At 41.2% G+C, this 19,487-nt stretch overlaps 2 protein-coding genes across 8 annotated transcripts in view; one reads left to right on the top strand and one right to left on the bottom strand.

Annotated features, from left to right (window-relative positions):
- Positions 1 to 17,627, top strand: part of DNAH11 (dynein axonemal heavy chain 11) — a 141,819-nt gene extending 124,192 nt beyond the window's left edge. Inside the window, exons 73-82 of the mRNA XM_083405297.1 lie at positions 654 to 781; positions 2,159 to 2,386; positions 3,018 to 3,209; positions 8,785 to 8,904; positions 11,764 to 12,006; positions 13,374 to 13,556; positions 13,633 to 13,748; positions 14,507 to 14,619; positions 15,359 to 15,499; positions 16,237 to 17,627. Of these exons, the coding sequence (XP_083261423.1) occupies positions 654 to 781; positions 2,159 to 2,386; positions 3,018 to 3,209; positions 8,785 to 8,904; positions 11,764 to 12,006; positions 13,374 to 13,556; positions 13,633 to 13,748; positions 14,507 to 14,619; positions 15,359 to 15,499; positions 16,237 to 16,484 (1,712 nt within the window). The 3' untranslated portion in view covers positions 16,485 to 17,627. The remainder of the gene's footprint in view (positions 1 to 653; positions 782 to 2,158; positions 2,387 to 3,017; positions 3,210 to 8,784; positions 8,905 to 11,763; positions 12,007 to 13,373; positions 13,557 to 13,632; positions 13,749 to 14,506; positions 14,620 to 15,358; positions 15,500 to 16,236) is intronic.
- CDCA7L (cell division cycle associated 7 like) overlaps positions 15,210 to 19,487 on the bottom strand; it is a 56,149-nt gene continuing 51,871 nt past the window's right edge. For all 7 annotated transcript variants that reach the window (XM_083405429.1, XM_083405431.1, XM_083405432.1 and 4 more), the window contains one exon: positions 15,210 to 17,685. In XM_083405429.1, coding sequence (XP_083261555.1) covers positions 17,655 to 17,685 — 31 coding nt within the window. In that variant the 3' untranslated portion in view covers positions 15,210 to 17,654. The remainder of the gene's footprint in view (positions 17,686 to 19,487) is intronic.

Below are 19,487 nucleotides of genomic sequence, written 5' to 3'. Positions count from 1 at the left end.
TAATGCAGGCTCTTTTGTGCTGTTTCTTACCTTTTGAGTAGATGAGGGCCAGAGGGCAATTTTCTCCATGCTCATGTAATCTTGTGCCCCCTGTGACTAAATAATGGTCATTATACAAACTATATTCAATTGTGTAAGAAACTGTCGCTTTGTACTTAGGATTACTATTCCCCACTGACTCTGCTGAGAATACCAGGTTAATACAGCTGTGACCTGACTGTGCTCAATTTAAACTCGGGCCTCACAAGGTGAGAGGCTTGCACATTTACCCACTGAACCAATCAGTTAAAAAACTGATGTGATAGCTACCACATGTTGCTCCCTTTTTTTATAAGGGAAATGGCTTGCACCCCCTGTAAGAGTTTATAAAGCTCTGTAACAATACCTAGCATCTATCAAAATGTCAAAAGGTTCGTTATCTTAAAACCAAGGGAGCAGATTTCTGCAGGGTTTTTCCCCTAATACCAGCCATAAGGCTGCTGTTGAGAGCTCGCAATTTTGCTTGTTGAAATTGTGTTGAGTGACGAACTAATGTGCATTGTCCCAGTGATTGGTGAAATTAATGGGGCATTATCTTCCCCCCCCCTTTCCCTCCATCCCCTTCCTCCTTTCCACTTTTGCTCGCCTCCCCACCTCCGTTGCTCCACTTGCAGGCAAAAAACTTGACTTCACAATTGATTCTGGGAAATTTCATAATATCTCTTTGGGGCAAGGGCAAGAGGCTGTTGCGGAGGAGGTATTAAAGAAAGCTGCCAGGCATGGGCACTGGGTTATTCTGCAAGTAAGTGTGAAATGACATTATTTGACGTTCCTTATGTGTTCTGTCGTGGGGCTTACTCTGCACATACTTAACCTGTGAAATGTCTGCCTCATCAACAAGAAACAACCTTCTGAGGAATTCACCTAGCATTATTTCTTTTCACCGATCGTGATAGCAGATCAAAACGTTTGTAGAGCGGTTTGTGGGATTTGTTGCTTAACTTTCTGAAGTTAAGCACACAAATGGCACCGCCTGCTTTATTACTGCTTGATTCTTTTGGCTCTTCCAAAATGGCTGCCACAGGAATGGGAGATCATCTTTCATCAAAAATATCTGTGAGGTTAGTTTTGCAAGATGGAGAATTTTCCTCTGTCCCTCAGTATCCATTATGCAGTGACAAATAAACTTGCAAGAGGAAAGTTAACAAAAAAATAAGGATTGGCGAACATGTCAATTTCATTGTTCCTCTTTTATCCAATCTTAATTTCAGTCCTACACATTTCTACATCTGACTTTGCAAAACAGCATTTTTGTGCAAATTACCCCTTCTATGCACATTTTTTATGTGCCACTCTGTCTCATATACACATTTATGTGAAGCAATTTTCCCCAATGTAATGCGCTTTTAATATTATTTTCATTAATATTTGCATTTTTATGCATGCGTTACCATTGTCTATGCATTTTTGTACACATTGTTTGGCTCAAGAATTGCATTGCAAAGTTCAGATAACTGCAAAGTTCAAATGATGGCTGTGTTTTGGTTCACATATTGTTGTGAAAAATGTGAATTTTGTAAGTTCACCTTTAAATATAAACAGAATTGTATTTGTCCCCTACTCCTACTGAGGGTAGGTGGCATGTATTTTCTTCCATGCAAGCATGTGTGCATAAGATTCACACATGTCCACACAATTTTGAGGAAAATGTCCAAAGAAAAATATCCAGCTATGGAGAAGCTCTGTGCCTCTATGTCCAGGTCATTGCTAGACTTTGGGACCGTGATACTTAGCAGTCAGACATTAGTACTTTTTTCAGCTTCTGATTTGTCGCTTTTGTTACTCATCCCAGCGTTCCTAAATCCTACTGAACATTATCTGAGCTCTGGAGAGAGTAAGCAGGCTTAAGTGCATGGGTGGTTATAGTTGACATGATTTATTTTTGCTAGTGCTTAGCAAATCAAGGCCTAATAGCACCTAGAGATAATGAAGTCCTTCCTAATGTAACATATTAAAATAAAGTCTCTATCTTTTACTCCTCTCTGCTCTTGAAACTTAGAATTAAATCATATTTGGAGGATTGGCTGTTTTGTTCTTGTTATGCAACTGAGATAATTAAAGCTACATTTAAAATAATAAACTTGCTCTTATAATTGAAGCGTTGCATGCTCTCAAACAGAACATACACCTCGTAGTCAAATGGCTGGGGACATTAGAGAAGCTACTGGAGGAACACAGCAGAGAAAGTCACCCCGACTACCGTGTCTTTATAAGTGCAGAACCAGCTCCAAGTCCTGAAGAGCACGTCATACCTCAAGGAATATTAGAGAACAGTATTAAAATTATTAATGAGCCTCCTACTGGAATGCTGGCAAATCTTCATGCTGCTCTCTATAATTTTGACCAGGTGAGGAGAAAATGTTCACTGGTAGTTTTGCTTTATTTCTTCTTCAGAATGAGGCATTCTGGGTAAGGGGGGAGCACTTCCACTGCCTACCACATTGGGCTGTAGGGTTTAGAAATTTATTTATTTGATATAATTTATATACTGCTTGGTTGTAAAAGTGTAAGAAACACTGAATTTTAAACAAGATTTCTGTCTGTGGCATTGCAGGCGCTCTTGTCGGCCATCTTGTCACAAATGCCTTGCTCTGGGAAAGGACCCCATTTGCCCTTTCTCATGACAAAGCAGGGAGGAAGTGGCAACAAAGAAGTGACCGGTGCCACAAACCAGAAATCAGAAAAAAACTAATGAGGGTTGATAAGAGGAGGAATGGGGACAAGGAGCTGGGAGAAGGAACAGGCAGTAAGAGGGATGGTACAAGAATGGAGTGCCCATCTTAGGAAGTGTAGTCCTTTTTTGCTGGTCCTGTAAACTTGCAGTTTTACCTTTTGCTAAGATGAAAATATTAATAGATTCTTATTGTTGCTGTTTAGTTGTCATTAATCCTAGTAAGGAAACTACAGCTGTAGTCTCTAAAGCTTGTTGGTGATGTGATAGAAATACTGTTTTTTTCCATAATCCTTTGTTTTAACAGGATACACTTGAATTGTGTACCCGAGAACAAGAGTTCAAAAGTATCTTCTTTTCCCTCTGCTACTTTCACACCTGTGTTGCTGGGAGACTCAAGTTTGGACCTCAAGGATGGAATCAAAGATACCCTTTTAACGTAGGAGATCTCACCATTTGTGTCAATGTCCTCTACAACTACCTGGAAGCAAACTCTAAGGTAACAACTTGGAGACCAAGTGTCTTCTGGCCAAGATGGTGGTGATATTTTTTGTTTTGTGTTCCTTAGTTTTAGAAGTGAACAAGGGAAGGTGAAATATATTTCTTTAGTGAAATGGTTGAAATGTGTATCCGTTGTTGGGTATACAAATTGGGCAGATCAAAGGTTTTCCACAGAAGATGCTTAAATTTTGTAACATAGGTTGAACCAGTTGCACACTTGGTGGGTTTACTAAAGTGAGTGAGTGAGTGAGTAAATAAATAAATAAATAAGCCCTTCATTATGTTAACGAAAACAGTGCTTTACATGTGCATATATGCCAAATTCATTAGGCAGGTAATGAAGCATTTTGCACAACTGTAATTACATACAGCAGTCCTGACAGTTCATAACATTGCATTAATAATCACTACAATTAATTCTGATGATGGAAGCAATTTACAGCACGTCACATATATAAATAATGGTGTATTTCCTTCATGTGTCGTTATTATGTATTAAAGAGGCCACCTTGTTGTGACTTTCTCAGGAATGTTCCCCTTGAGTTCAAGTTTAAAGCTAGATGAATGATTTGCTCTGTTTTGAGATTGGTTGCCAATCGGAAGATGCAAAACCATTCAGGTGTTACCATTCATTAAACCAATTATTCACATATGTAGCAAAGGTAGGTTAGTACTTTCTAACTCTAGCAAAGACTTAGTAGGTTGGTACTTGCACTTAGGCACATGCAATTTGGTTAGTAATTAAGCTATCCAGTATTCTCACTCTAGCCTGGGAATTAGTTTTGTGCTACTTGCTTACTTGCAATTGCAGTATGAATCGGAATACTGCAATTTCTAGCTTTTCCAGATTAGATAAATAAAAAAACACTGGATATCTACTGTGAATCGGTTATTTCGTGAAAATGATATTCGGTGTCACCATTTCAATAAGCGTTTTATTCTATAGTGATGCACATGGGACTTGATGCAAAACATTGCAATTTTTCCGACCTTCCCTATGAACCAGGAGGCAAGTGGGAGAATGTCCTTAATTGGTTCCTAAGCTGTTGTGGTCATGAAGGTTCTCTCTCACTCTGACCAAGGCAGCCAGGCCTGGTCATCCAAACTGTTCTACCTAAAATCCCCTGAGCCAGCAGCCATATTTGGGCCTGGCCTGCCCTCTGAAAGAAAGCTAAACAAAATTATCCACCCAAAGCCCTTCCACAAGTCCAGCATGGGGAGAACACAAAGCATAATGGATAATTTTTACAGTCCTCATTTACCTTTTTCCTTTCCCCTTACATATTCTTACTTAGTAAGACATATACCGTATTTTTTGCTCTATAAGACTCACTTTTTCCCTCCTAAAAAGTAAGGGGAAATGTGTGTGCGTCTTATGGAGCGAATGCCGGCTGCGCAGCTATTGTAGAAGCCAGAACAGCAAGAGGGATTGCTGCTTTCACTGCGCAATGATCCCTCTTGCTGTTCTGGCTTCTGAGATTCAGAATATTTTTTTTCTTGTTTTCCTCCTCCAAAAACTAGGTGCGTCTTGTGGTCTGGTGCGTCTTATAGAGCGAAAAATACGGTACTCAGTAACTGACAATGAGATGGGGCATTGCTGTTCACCTGACCTCTGATTAGTCATGTAGCTGCTGCTTACTAGAAGGCAGAGGACAAGGAAGTTGATGCAGTGCACGTTCACCAAGAGGCATGTCGGGTTGTCTCCATCAGCGCCTTTGCACTGTGCTGACCTCCCTGCCGCTTCACCCCCTTTCTCTGTCTGCTAGTAAGTAGCAGCAAGGCAACTCAAGTGAGCAGCAGCATCTCCCCATGCCGTCTACTGCTTCGTATCTCTGGGTTCCCTCTAGGGTAGCCACATGTAAACAGAGCTCCTGCTCCTTTAATAACTCCATAGAAGAGGGAGTTTCAGCAGGTGTGCCTTGTCAGGACAAGCAACATGCACTTCCTCCTTCTCCATAACTATTGAAGGTGCAGAAGGCCTGCTCCCCCCTTTTGTTTTTTGCATCTGGCTCCCTTAGTTCCCTCCTATATTTGTAAAACTTCAGTTTGCTTGTCCGTGGTCGTATTTTGCTTCCAAATCATTGGAATGAGCCCACCAACATTACAGTTAATAACTGCAGAACTGGTTTTACAAGCACAGTCCTGTCTATGCAGAAATTCACTGGGACTTATTGCCAGGTAAGTTGCTATAGGATTACTGCCTTAGTTTGCAATGTTGTTTAAGCAATGTATACTAGACTAGGTTTCATTTCTCATTACGATTGATCTTTGTCTGTTCCAAACCACTGCCCCTCAGTACTTTTCTCCTTTACTGCATTGTACTTCTCATGTGCCACTTTACTGCCTTTTACTTTTTTCTAATATAATATGTGCATTTTAGGCAGTTACTGTATTGCAGAGTAGGGTTACAAAACATGATACTGGAGCCTACCAAATATAGTGCAGCCTACTTCTAATGCATAACTTTTTGCAGCCCTAATGTGGCTGGTACAAATCTTCTCTATTAAGCTTGTTTCTCTAATTACATGATCAATTTCACTTTACACATTTCCTTCTGTGTAGTTTTGCCCCCTCGGGGCATTTGCTGCTTACTTTTACAAAGGCCACGAGACCTTTGGGATGGCTGACTGCACTTTCTTCAGTCTTTTATTATTGATTTCTGAAAAGCTGGAGAACTTTGCTCTGTACTAAAGCAATCTACCTAATCCAGTAGTCTTCTGCTGGTCCAGAATAAACTCCAGCACCAGAGTCTTTCCAACTAAAGCAAGCAACTGCACGAGTAGGGATTATTTGGGGTGGGGTAGATTGTCTGGATTAGGTGGTAATGGTATAGTAGGATTTAGTGTGCAAGATCTAGTATAAAATGGCATAAAGTGTTATGGAAAAGCTTGGACAAAAGAAGAAATAGGATGAGTGGCCAACTGTTCATGACCTTCAAGTCTCCAGCCATTTAAAATGATAGAGAGCATCAGCAATCCATTTAAATGTTTAAAATAAAATTGAAGTGGCTACTATTAGCCCCTGTGAATTACTTTGCTAACCTGAGTTCATTTCAATATGCGACATAGCAGCAATGAATAATTGTTTGTTCTTGAATAAGGTGTCCTTGATAGATAGAGGCAAGCTTATTTTGATAATGTAGGCTAAATGTATCAGCCCTCCAATACCACATGAATATATTGTTTTAAACAAAACACATAATTCCTGATGCATTTCACCTTTAAAAACGTATAGCTTGAGATAAAGGTTTTGAAGTAATTTGTTAAAGAGACTTCTATATAAACTGATTTTCTTTTAAAATCCAGAATTCATACAGTTTTGAAATTATCTCAACACAGAATATGAATTTAATTATTTTAGAAATGTAACTTTTAAGGCATTGAGCAGTGATGTTTTGACATTTTTGTCACTGTTTGGGGCCTTTTTCATCCTTCCCCTGCAAGATTTCTAATAACGTATTGAAATATAGTATTGTCTTTTTGGTCTCTGGATTGCAGAGATCTGTATGATTTGCAAAACCCTTTCCCTCCAAAACAGAAAACTCATATGCCTCTGAGAGTAGTCATACCGCCCGCAATTTGCCAGGGCCTGCATAGCTTATAAATAATACCACTGAGAACATAGGCAAAACAAAAATGAATCAGCTTTACTGAATCACAATTATTAAATAGCTGGAAAGCATCCATGTTAACTTCTGAAATTTATTTTACAAAGCATAATAAGAAAAACAAATTCTCATGTTAGTCTTGAAATTTAATAATAAAAAAATTCCTTCCAGTAGGACCTTAGAGAATAATTAAGTTTGTTATGGGTATAAGCTTTTGTGTGCATGCACACTGAAGAAGTGTGCATGCACACAAAAGCTCATACCAATAACAAACTTAGTTGGTCTCTAAGGTCCTACTCTGCTCTGCCACATAATGTAAACCATAAGACCTAAAATTAAGTTTTTCCTTGAACTCTTGGAAGGCAAAATACTGCCCCAGAGTATGTAAAAGTTCCTGTCCAGAAAGGCTTCATCATAAACTGTTAACTATTTTGTAAACCAAGGCTAGGGAGGAAACTTGCTCTTTTTTAAAACGTAGCATTGACTTTTTGAGTAGCACATCCTTGTCATTAATTGCAAGCTATTGGACTAGCATTATGATCCCTACAAAGAACTCTCAAGTGAGTATCTGGTGACAGAAGGAATATTTCTTGTATTTTTGCTGAAATCTGACCCTCCATCTTGAATCAAAGTAAGACATTTGTCAATTTTCCCCTGAGAGGATGTTCATTACATGAAGGGTCACATAATAAAATATTTTTGTTTCACTGAGTTGTGCTGTCGCATCTCACATAGTGGCCATGTCCACACATCATGCCAAACCAACCTTCCCCAATTGTGTGCCTTGCAGTAGTTTTGGATTTCTGCTTCCATCAATCCAGGCAAAATGGTGAGGGATTATCCGTTGTGTTTAGCAAGTTGAGGTGTGCATGGACATGGTTTAGCAAGAAGGACTTGTAGCAAACATCTAGCTTCTCCCCTGCCATGCCTCCTCCCTCAAGGAGAACTTCCGATGCTCCAGCCACCCAACCTAGGCTCCCTTAAATTGGACTTGTTATGTTGTCCATACCAGGAATCTTGGTTGACCACTAACCGGTCGATTTCAAAACAAGCTGGTGGAAGGTGGCTTGTTGAACTAAACCAGAGTTGGGAATAAACTGCAATCCCTGGTGCTGACAATGCAACAAACCAGCTGACTTGAAGGGAAACAATTAAAAATCTCCCAAAATCTGCCTCCTGGCTGTCAGGAGGGAGGAAGGAGAGCACAAGCTCAAGACTCACAGTTCTCTTCTGTTTGTGCACATATTGCTATACCATGGTTTAGCATACTACTCAAGCATGGTCACTGTTCTCAAAGGAATCTGCTGCTGCCACACAGCTTTCTTCTGAAACAGGAGAACAACGAAGTCTTGTAGCCACCTCAAAGACTTGACAGAATTTATTGTTGTATAAGCTTCTGCGGATTAGAGTCCACTTTCTCAGCTGAATTGTGTTACGCATGGGAAGAGTGGAGAGCAAAATTCTAAGCAATGGCTGCAAAATGAAAAAAAAAAAAAAGTACAGCCAGTGACAATTCTGTGCACTTTTATGATGAGCAAGTTATAATTCCCTGCAGCAGTAGTTGATGCGACACAATCATTGTAGTTTTGCTGTCTTCATTAGCACTGGAAAAGGAAGCAATTTTCTTAACTGAAAGCAGAGGATAGAATCAGGTGCCTTGAAAAGATTTTTATTGAGTTTCACAGCCACTGGGCTCCACTCTTTACCACTTTTGTTTTTGTTCTACCTGTGTTTATTTCATATATGCACACACACCAAGCAATGGCAGCAGAGTGTGTCAGTGGTCCCATTATGATTATGTGCTTGTAAACACCCACAAACACACACCACTCTTGGGATAATACGATGCACTTCAGGCTGATGAAATCCATGTTTTATTATGCCAGAGCTATGCCAAGTGACTTTGCTGTGTCCTCCTTAGAAAGCTAACTGGTTCTTTAATTACACATTCCATTGTATTCCATAGGTTCCCTGGGAAGATTTGCGTTATCTCTTTGGTGAAATTATGTACGGTGGACACATCACTGATGACTGGGACCGCAGACTCTGCCGCACGTATTTAGAAGAATTTATGAACCCTTCTCTGGTAATGTATAGATTGGAGGAGACGAGGAAAAGTTTGTAGACTATATGTTAGGAAGAACTTCCTTATAGCATGGCCAGTTCAACAATGGAACAGACTGCCTCAGGAGGTGGTGGGCACTTTTGTTAGAGATTTTTTTAAGCAGAGACACCTTTCAGGGATTCTGTAGCAGAAGATTTCCCGCAGTAGCAGTTTGTCAGACCATTGGAGGTCCCTTCCAACGAAGATGCTCTTCCACTTGCATTAGCGACATTGGCAAGTAATAAATCCTAGTCTTAAAAGGCACATCACAATCTTAAGTGTGTTTAGAAGTAAATACAGATGGTTTTGATGGAATTTATTTCTAGGTAAGTGTACTCAGGGTTGCGGCACAAAAGTGTAATCTAGGCCAGAATCATTTCTACATAACGCAATCAGTTTCACTGGGGTTTAAGAATGCCCAGATGGAATAGCAACCTAGCTGTTCTGTCTTTTCCAAAAGTTAACCATTTATCTGGAGGCAGTAGGGGATGACAAGTAGAGCATCAAAAGATCATTTCTGCTATGCAACATAGATAGCCCTAAGGACATTCCATTTCCCCCCCATTGATTCCGCAGTTGGAAGTGTGTGCAGTGGTTTGAAGTGAAGTGAGTTTGCTTGCATCTATTCACTCTGTAATGACTAGGTTTTCATGTGTCACAAAGCCACATTCAGTTTAGCACAATTGGAAGTCAATTGGAAGACCCAGGAGTGAGTTACCATGGAGATGGGAAAGATAAACACTACTGTACTTCTGACCTCCATGGAAGCTGATTTCTCTAAATGACAGTTAAGGTCAAGGGGGCATGTGGGAAGCTTATTCCGCTGGTACCTCCTCTGCATCTAGCCCATGGATAAGAATTACTATTTCTAGACCAGGCAGTCCATTAACCTTCAAAAGCCTGAACTTTCATTCAAATGTGTGTCAAATACAGGTACAGAACCTGAAAGAAATGGTGGGAATTAGGTGCTCTTAGTTAACTAACCCTAGGTGCAGGTCTACTTACATATTCAGAAACAAGATAATTCATTTCGGTTCAATTGGACAATGGTCTCCTGCAAAGCACACCAAAAGAAACAAAAATTCCTTCATTGACAGGCAAGGTAAACGTAAGCAATGGCCAATGGATATACCACATTTGTCTTCGTTTTATGCCTAACTGGGATCTGGCATGTGTCTGTATTTATTTGCATTTGTTAACAGGGTAAAGTTGCATTTAATCATTAAGGTAGTCAATAGATCATGCATTTTGTGAAGCACTTAAATGGGACTAGGCATATATTTAACCAAATAAAACACTGCTGATTGATGGCTAGATAGAAAGGCAGGATTGCAGTCTTAAATATTTTAACCCAAAGCCACTGGGTGGTGGATGTGCTTGAACTGCCTTATCCTAAGCTGTTCAAAGTGAGGATGGGTGCCTTCTCAGGATCCATAGGATTGCACACTTCAGTAATAAAATAGCCCTAATTATAGCAGATATAAAATGTTTACACAAAGTGTGAATTGACGATAAGGAAAACATTCTTCTTTCAAAATATTCAAAAAATGCAAGTTCAAAACTGAAGGAAATGCTACTGTAAGTTTTTTTTTAAAAAACACACACACAACCCAAAAAACCCAACCCAGAAATGTTGGGTTGACTTTTTTGTTTTTCCCTTTATATGCCCGCACCCTACAGTTCTGCTGCAGATTGGTAATTACTACACTCCTGTTAGGGATAAGACTGCGGAAGTGCTGCATGCACAAGGCCATGCAGACAGGTGCATTTTGATTACAGTGTGAAAATATTGGGGTTTCTCATCAGCAAGCACATAATGTGAGGATGTCTTTGAGAAACCTGACAGAGCCAGGTTTCCTGAAAGCATCCACCGTACATAGCTGTGTAAAAAATGCACGTATAACACATCAAATATACACATTTTTTCACAGCCATAACAGGTGGAGTTGCCATACATCTATGGCAGAATAGGGTTTGTAGACTTCTAGGTTTTGCTTAGAACGTTTGTTTCCAACAGCTTGAGCCCACTCTCTCCCTCAGCATACTTGGGATCCTTTGTGCCAACAGAATTAGAGCCTGGTCAGGGGCCCCCCCAAAGAATTTCAAGAGGGGTGCAGCTTGCCCACCAGACATTCCCGTGGCTGGGTCTACCTGCGGCTGTGGCAGACCCCGCTGGGCATACCTGCCTTCATGCACACACTTCTTTCAAGCCAATCTATTCAGCTCCTCCTAGTTCCTGGTTGTCACCCCCCCGCCTAAACATTCCATGGATATAGAGTCATCTTTGGACTATTTGAGTTGGTCTCCCCCCCCCCCACCTTAGGTTTTTCCCCCCTGGGCCAATCTAAAAATTACCCAAGTTTTCTTATTCTTTCCTCTTGTGCATAGGTGGTAGTTTTGCATAAGCACTGAAAAACTTGGACCAGAAGTTCCTGTGGCATGGAGAAGGGGGTGGGGAAATTAGGGGTGGAATTCAGAATCATGCTAGTAACGTCATTCCATCCGAATAAGCAGGGGTCTTCTCCACCGCCACCCCCACTGTTTTGGGGATTTTCACAATCCCTCAGAGCCAATTGTGGGGGGCACAGGGGGAGGACAAGGGAAAGCACCATTGTGCAAGCAGCACAACTCCCACTAGCACAACTATTGAGTTGAATCCAACCCTGTTTCATTGTTACAAATGGAGCTCTAACATATCATCTATTTCTTAGTCTGCTGCTGTCATCAAAGGTGTGTCCCATGAATTGACACTGCTTAAAGACATCTTGAGACCAGATTGTCTGAAATATGCAAAATGAATACTCAACGTCGTTTATTTCCTCTCCCTCCCATCAACTACAGCTTGAAGGCGACTTTGCATTGGCTCCAGGTTTCCTTGCTCCTCCCAATTTGGATTACTCAGGATACCACAAGTATATAGATGAAATGCTTCCACTTGAAAACCCTGTACTGTATGGTCTTCACCCGAATGCTGAGATAGATTTCTTGACAGTTCTGTCAGAAAACCTTTTCAAAACACTTTTGGAAATGCAACCCAGAAATCTACTTGCTGGAGAGGTATCAGGACAGTCAGTAGAAGAAAAGGTGAGATTATGGCGCACTGCAAAATCTTACTTCCATAAGCTTATTTCGACCTCAATACATGGCTTGCTATGTAGGAGGAAGCTTGGATGAATCTTACCTTTGGGCAAAAATGTTTTGCCATTATGGTCATAAAGAATGTACAACAATCTCTGTGATTCCCTTCTTCCCCGGGGTCCAGCCAGACTTAATTAAAAACCAAAACAGGTTTCAACACAGGAAAATTCAGCACTGGCAGTACATTGGCCATTAGTTTTTAGATCACATTTTTTTCAGTTGGAGTGCTTCTCCTGTGAGAAGTGCTAATCCTTTGTTGGTGGTGTGGCCTTGTCCCCTCCAGGGAAGGAAATGCAAGCAAACAACCCATGTTTTTAGTCCCAGTTCACAAAGACCCCAGGATTATTACCACCCTTGTACAGTAATTTTTCACCTTCTGTTATGCTGTCAATTACTTGTGTGAAAAGGGTGCTACCCATCAACACCCAGTTGTGTGGAATGGGAAGCGAGGATAATGTGTATAAGCCTTCTCAGGCCCTGGTTATGATTCTACAGTAGTGCAGAATAATGCATAGCTAAACACAAAGCTACTAGGAAACACAGCTTTTAGTAAGGAGAAATACCTACTTAGCATAATTGCAATGATGAAGGGGCTTGTACATTTGTAGACTCCATTTTGGCTAGTAGAGAGGCCTGCTTCTTTAGTGTGGCATCTATCAATACCACACTGCAGAATTAGAGGGCATGAGTGATGAGTGAATTATAAATTAAATTGAAGACAATTTAATTTGAAATTGGAACACACTAATCCAAGTTTCTCTTTTTTAGCTTGTTCTCCCCCTTCTAAATGCTGAACTGGCACTTTTAGCATGCCACATAATGGGCATTCTGTACTTGCCACGAATCAATCTCTCAGTGCAACCACCTCTACTCTTTGAAAGTCCCTCTTAATATCAGGCCACCTTTGCTGTGATGTTTTTGGTGCCTGCTAAAAGCTTACTAGTTTAGGCAAGCCTACCCAGACATGTTAATGCATATATTTGTTTTAAAGCAGGTAAGATTTATTTATGTTGCTTTATGTAAACCATTTTAAATGTTTTAGTTATATATACATTTTGCAAATAAATAGCCTTTAACTTCTGCCTCCACCCATCTAGCATCAACAACCTGTTCTACAGAGTTGGTTATTTCTGGTGTTGTGCAAGAATTCTGCCAATGTAGCAAAGATTCAGAGGTAGCTGGGCATTAGCAGCAGCAAAATATTAAACAAACACACCAAGTGGCTTGCAGGGCACATACTGGAGGGACTTTCAAGGGAACGTACATGTGGTCAAGCAACTTCTGGTGATTTTGCTTTGCATTTATTTTTCAAGGTGAAGAACGTCCTGGATGAAATTCTGGAGAAGTTGCCAGAGGAGTTTAACATGGCTGAAATAATGCAAAAGTCTACTATACGAAGCCCTTACATTCTTGTTTGTTTTCAAGAATGTGAGAGGATGAACATTCTCATTCAAGAGATACGGAAGTCGCTTAAACAACTAGACCTCGGTCTCAAGGTAAGAGAAATATATTTATTATGAAAACGTATTTAAAAGAACTTGGGATTTAATTTTTCTCCCTCCAAATGTCTAGGGTGAGCTGACGTTTTCTGTTACCATGGAAGCTGTGCAGTCATCCCTGTTTTATGACCTGGTACCAGATGCATGGACCAAACTGGCTTATCCATCCACTTACAGCCTTGCCCAATGGTATGTTCAATCATAGTCATTCACTTTACCTGTCTTACACATAACAAGGATTCCAATTCTATTAAACACTGAGCATGTTTGACCAATAACTGCATAGCAGTGTCATTTTGATGTTAATCATGAATGTTTCAGGATTTAAGAGGGTGGAGGCCTCTTTTTCCAGGATACATCTAAAGGCAGGGGATGTGGGTACTTCCAATTATTATTGAAAGACTGCATTCTTACATCTCGGGTAAAGATACAAAAGGAGGGCACAGTTGCCCCATTCATTAGTTTCATGTCTGCCATGAAAGCACAATCCCTTAAGAGAAGTACAGTGGTGCCCCGCAAGACGAATGCCTCGCAAGACGGAAAACCCGCTAGACGAAAGGGTTTTCCGTTTTGGAGGTGCTTTGCAGGACGAATTTCTCTATGGGCTTGCTTCGCAAGATGAAAATGTCTTGCGATTCCTGGGGGTTTTTTTCCGCTCCCCACCCCCTTTTTCTAAGGCACTAAGCTGCTAATAGCCTTTTAGCAGCTAATCCGCTAATCCCTTAAGCCTTTAATAGCCGCTAATCCGCTAATGGGGTTGCTTCGCAAGACGAAAAAAACGCTAGACGAAGAGACTCATGGAACGGATTCTTTTCGTCTTGCGAGACACCACTGTAATAATAATCCACCAACAAAAGGCTATAGATTATAGGCTAGCAAATCACAATTTTGTTTTTTAAATTATCACTTCTCATGACACGTTGATCCCTTTGCTGCTTTTCCTTCAGGTTTAACGACCTTCTCATGCGATGCCGAGAACTTGATATCTGGACACAAGATCTAGTACTTCCTGCAGTGGTGTGGCTTTCTGGCTTTTTTAACCCTCAGTCTTTTTTGACTGGTACGTACTATTGACTTATAAAGGTCAAGTAAATTAGATCGCACAGTAGGGCTACAATTTTTATATAATGGCTTACTGAGGGTTACCTTTGTGGAACTTCCAATGTAACTAGCTCTTAAGAAATATGAATATGAAGTGCTAGTGTATTACAGATGGAACAAATGAGAGCACTTCATTATAAAACTTTCTCATCAGGGCTAAAATGCTGTAAGTCAAGGCACTGACAATTGAGTGACATACTGAATCAGCAATGCTTTAAGTAATACTTGAGATAGCACGATCTAGAAGTATCAAAAGCTGTAACGCGGCTGAATATAATAAGCAGGCATGGGGCCTTATCAGTACTTAGATGAGAGCCAGGATGGAAGCATAATTTAAGATATCTTAAAAATGCACTAAAATTATATTAAATTAGGTTCTATTAATTACAATACTATTTCCACAATCGAGAAAAGTTTAGCAGTTCACTTCTGTAGAAAGCATGTAACTAAATTGCAAAATGACTGTGCATCTAGGATCATTTTATTTCAGTGGGAATACATTGCTTCTGCAAAAATCTGTGACACACAAAAAAAAACAATAGGCCCAAATTTTTAAGAAAATGTAGATTTATTCTTTCAGCAGAGTTAGGTTAATTATATGTTCTTTGCTATGTTTAAGATTACCCCACACCACCCACAGTCATAGTTTTTAGCCATAAAATGATACATCCACCTAACCCATTTTTTCCCCTTGAAAGCCATTATGCAAAGCATGGCACGGAAGAACAACTGGTCTCTGGATAAGATGTGTCTGACTACGGACGTTACCAAAAAAAGTAGAGAGGACTATGGTCATCCACCAAGGGAAGGGGCATATATATTTGGCCTTTTTATGGAAGGTAAGTTTACTAGAGTCGGTAAGCATTAGGGACTCAAAAATGAAATGTAGATTTAGGCACCCACTCATGAAATGGGTCAGACACAGAAAACGAAAGTATACAACAAGTACCAATGTTGCAATCCAGAAGCTGTTGATGGAGGTCTAAACACTTGTCTTTTTCCTTCAAGGGTGCTGTGCAGCCCAAATGGTACAAAGGAGTGAGAAATCAAGTTTATATTCTTTTCTGCTGTTCCAATTTTGAAAGCTTACATGAAATGAGGTGCTAGCAATCTTCTCTGAAAAAGCCACACTCAATAGGTTGACCCACTGTCTCAACAGAATACCAGATGTCTTATACCAGAGGTAGCCACTATTGTGCCCTCTGGCAATTAATGACCCAGAATGGTCATGAATGATAGAAACTGTAGTCCACTAACATCTGGAGGCACCGCACTGGCTACCCTTACAGAACAAAATTAAATACTACTGTTTTATTGTTAAATTCACTACTATTATGCAGCATTTTATATTAGCTGAGAACCCTTCCACGCACTTCCATAGGTCCTTACTTGAAGATATAAACACTCCCAATATTCTCTACAGTATTCCAAAAATCTGCGAGTCAGCACATGCCTGGCATTATGCTATGGCTGTGTTTACTATACTAGTGATATAACCCCCAGAGATACATTCAATGGTATTCTCTTAAGCTACTCTTTTTAAAATTTAAGTAAAAAACTGTTGCTCTGGTTACAGGCGCTAGATGGGACATTCAAGCCGGAGTCATAGCTGAAGCCCGACTAAAGGAGTTGACTCCAGCAATGCCAGTCATCTTTGTAAGAGCCATCCCAGCAGACAGGCAAGAAACGAAAAACATTTATAAATGCCCAGTTTATAAAACGAAAATTAGAGGGCCTACATATGTCTGGACTTTTAACCTCAAAAGCAAAGAAAAGCCAGCTAAGTGGGTGCTTGCCGGAGTAGCCTTGCTTCTGGCAGTTTAGCAGGTACAAAATTCCAGCCCAGCCTTTGCTACGGTTTAAAAGTTTGCGCAGGAGAGCTCTGTTCATGTTGAAATATCATGTATATTGCTCTGTTATTGCTTGGCGTTATCACACGCGACCCTAGGGGATAGCGACACACTGCTTAATATCAAAGCTCTCTAATATGCAGAACATAAAAATGCACCTACAACTAGACATCTCAAAAGCAGATGAGTAATTTAACGGTGTGTGCAACTCACACCTGAAACATCGTTTGTAGGCAGAGGTACAAAAAAAAAAACATCTTTAAAGGATGTGTACCTCAAGAAATGTGCTGTCCTGATCATTTTAACATCAATATAAAAATATATTAAAATAAACCTTAGGTTAAATACTCCAGTGTATAAAGTAGTCATCTTATTGCCACAATCAGTTTGCTGCAACAGCCAATGTACTGCCTGTCTGCACCACGTTCAATCTCCTTTTGCAGTTCTCACAACCTGCATGCACGTGACTGTGTAGAAGGATATGCATATCCTGGCTATGGTGTGTAGGTGCAGGCTAACTTGGAACAGTGGCCCCCAGGAGTTTAAAAGCTTTTGAAGTAACACCTACTTATATGGGAATTAATATTTTGGGGTAGGTTTAGTTTTAACTAATATGCCAAAGAGATTTGTTGCAGTTGGAATAATAAACAGTAGGATTCTAGGAATTCTCCCTCTGGCAAATAATATGTTGCTCTAGCACTGTTTCTAAAATACTTGTGGCCGTACTGTGTGGCTGGACTCCTGACTCAATTGTCAGGGATTATGGCAGTTGTAGTCCAACAACTAAAGTAATACAGGTGCTTCATCCCTTTTTTAAAAGCAATAGACAGCAGCTATTTGCACCTATGTAGAATATTAAACCATTGGCAGCTGGAGTCTATTTCTAAGCAGCAAAAAAACCTCCATAGTAATGAATGGGAGCTGTTTTAGTTTTTTGCAGCATACTGTAACAATAATGCACAACACAGATTCCTTTAGCAGGTATTTTCCTGAGAAATCTTTGTCATATGTACAATATCTATTTTTAAAAGTAATGACTTCTGTCCTATATTTTATAAACATCATTGTAGTAAAACTCTGATTAAGTACAAAACTCTGATTAAGTACAAAAAGAAAAGTCGAGAAGGTTTGCAATCTGGTATTTTCAATCATCTTCAGCAAGTTGCTTTTGCAAGCTGAAAAAGAAAAAGCAGAATGGGACTGTTTTATAAGGGGCAGAGCGTGACGGTGATATATCGTAGATTAAGCAGCCACCACTCCCACGTCCCTCTGCCACCGTACCACTGAAGGGCATGCAGCTCAGTGGAACAGTTTAACAAAGCCCCCAATCGGACTTGATGAGCTGAGAAGCAGCCTTCCTTCAACTTCTCAGCTGATCAAGTCCCCCCACTTTCAGCTAGCGGGGGCTTCGTGAAACTGTTCTGCTGATGTGCATGCCCCTCAGTGGAGCAGTTTAATGAAGCCACCCACCTGTGCCTCAACTGCCTTGGGGCAGCTGGGCAGGCTCCCCCTTTCTCCCAGGAGGAAGAGGCTGGCCCTGCCAAGGCGGCAGCTGCATGAACAGAGCATTCATGGGGCTGCCTCAGCAAAGGCAGGCACGGGAGGAGGTGACAGCTTTCTCCTGTACCTCACAGGGCTGGGTTCCTTCCTCCACCCCAAAAATGTAAAGGCTGCCCTTGGAGGAAAAGCACTTCAGCCATCCTTCTAAAATTTGGCAGGATTCATTCCCTCAGAAGGGCAACTTGTCTGCAGATTTCATCCAATTCTGCCCCAAAATAACAAGTTATATAGTCAGTGCCTTAAGATGCTCAGCACAAAAGCCCCTAGACTTACTTTGTCTGAAATTTTCACTCATTTCTGTCAAAGGCAAAAAAGGTTACAGCCATTTCTTGATTTTCTAATACTGAATCAGGAAAGTGGGGGCCAAGTTGGACGGCTATAAAGTACCGTATTTTTCGCTCTATAGGACGCACTTTTCGCCCTCCAAAAATTTAGGGGAAATGTGTGTGCGTCCTATGGGGCGAATGCAGGCTTTCACTGAAGCCTGGAGAGCGAGAGGCATCGGTGCGCACCGACCCCTCCCGTGCTTCAGGGATAGCCGCCTGAAGCCTTTGAAGCGCAGTGCGAGTTCCCACTGCAGTCCAAAGGCTTCAGGTTCCTTTCGCTGAAGCCAGAAGAGCCTAGCTCTCCCGGCTTCAGCAAAAGAAACCCAAAACCTGAGGAGTGCAGCGGGAACTCGCACTGCGCTCCAAAGGCTTCAGGGATCTTTGAGGCTGGCGGTGGGGGAAAGCAGCACCTCCCCCCACTGTCAGCCCCACAAGCTTGGGGGGCAGCGGGAAGGCTGCGCACAGCCTTTGCGCTGCTCCCCGACCTGCTCTTTGGGGCTGGCGGTGGAGGAAAGCAGCGCTTCCCCCCGCCAGCCCCAAAGTGCAGGTCGAAAGGAACCTGAAGCCTCCAGAGCCCAGTGGGAACTCCCGCTACGCTCCAAGTGAATGCACAGAACGCACCTTGTTTTAGAGGGGGAGAACAAGAAAAAAAAATCTCCCCCTCTCTGCGCAGCGCCCCTTCAGCGAAGCGGCAGGAGAAATGGAAGGGGCTCCGTTTCTCCTGCTGCTTCGCTGAAGGGGCACTGCGCAGAGAGGGGGAGATTTCCCCCCCTTGTTCTCCCCCTCTAAAACAAAGTGCGTCCTATAGAGCGAAAAATACGGTACCTCTACTCAAGATGAGTTATCTAGTATTAGGTACAAACACAAATAGACATTCAGATAAGTAGGCTAATTTCAGAATTTATGGAAAATCCACAAGCAACTCATGCTTATGTGTATTTCCAAAGCAGAACTCATGCTTTGAGATGAGAGTGTCTCTGGTATGTAATGAACGGACTATCAAACCCATATAGTTCAGTTACTGACTGGGAAGTTCTTTGTTACCTGCCATATTCCCAAAATACCAAAGTTCAATGGTTCCTCGCGTACTT

The sequence above is a fragment of the Podarcis tiliguerta genome (genome assembly GCF_965153285.1).
Source record: "Podarcis tiliguerta genome assembly, chromosome: 12".
In the NCBI taxonomy this organism is placed as follows: Eukaryota; Metazoa; Chordata; class Lepidosauria; order Squamata; family Lacertidae; genus Podarcis; species Podarcis tiliguerta.
Note: the sequence above shows the minus strand (reverse complement) of the source record. Positions and strands in the feature narration are given on the sequence as shown.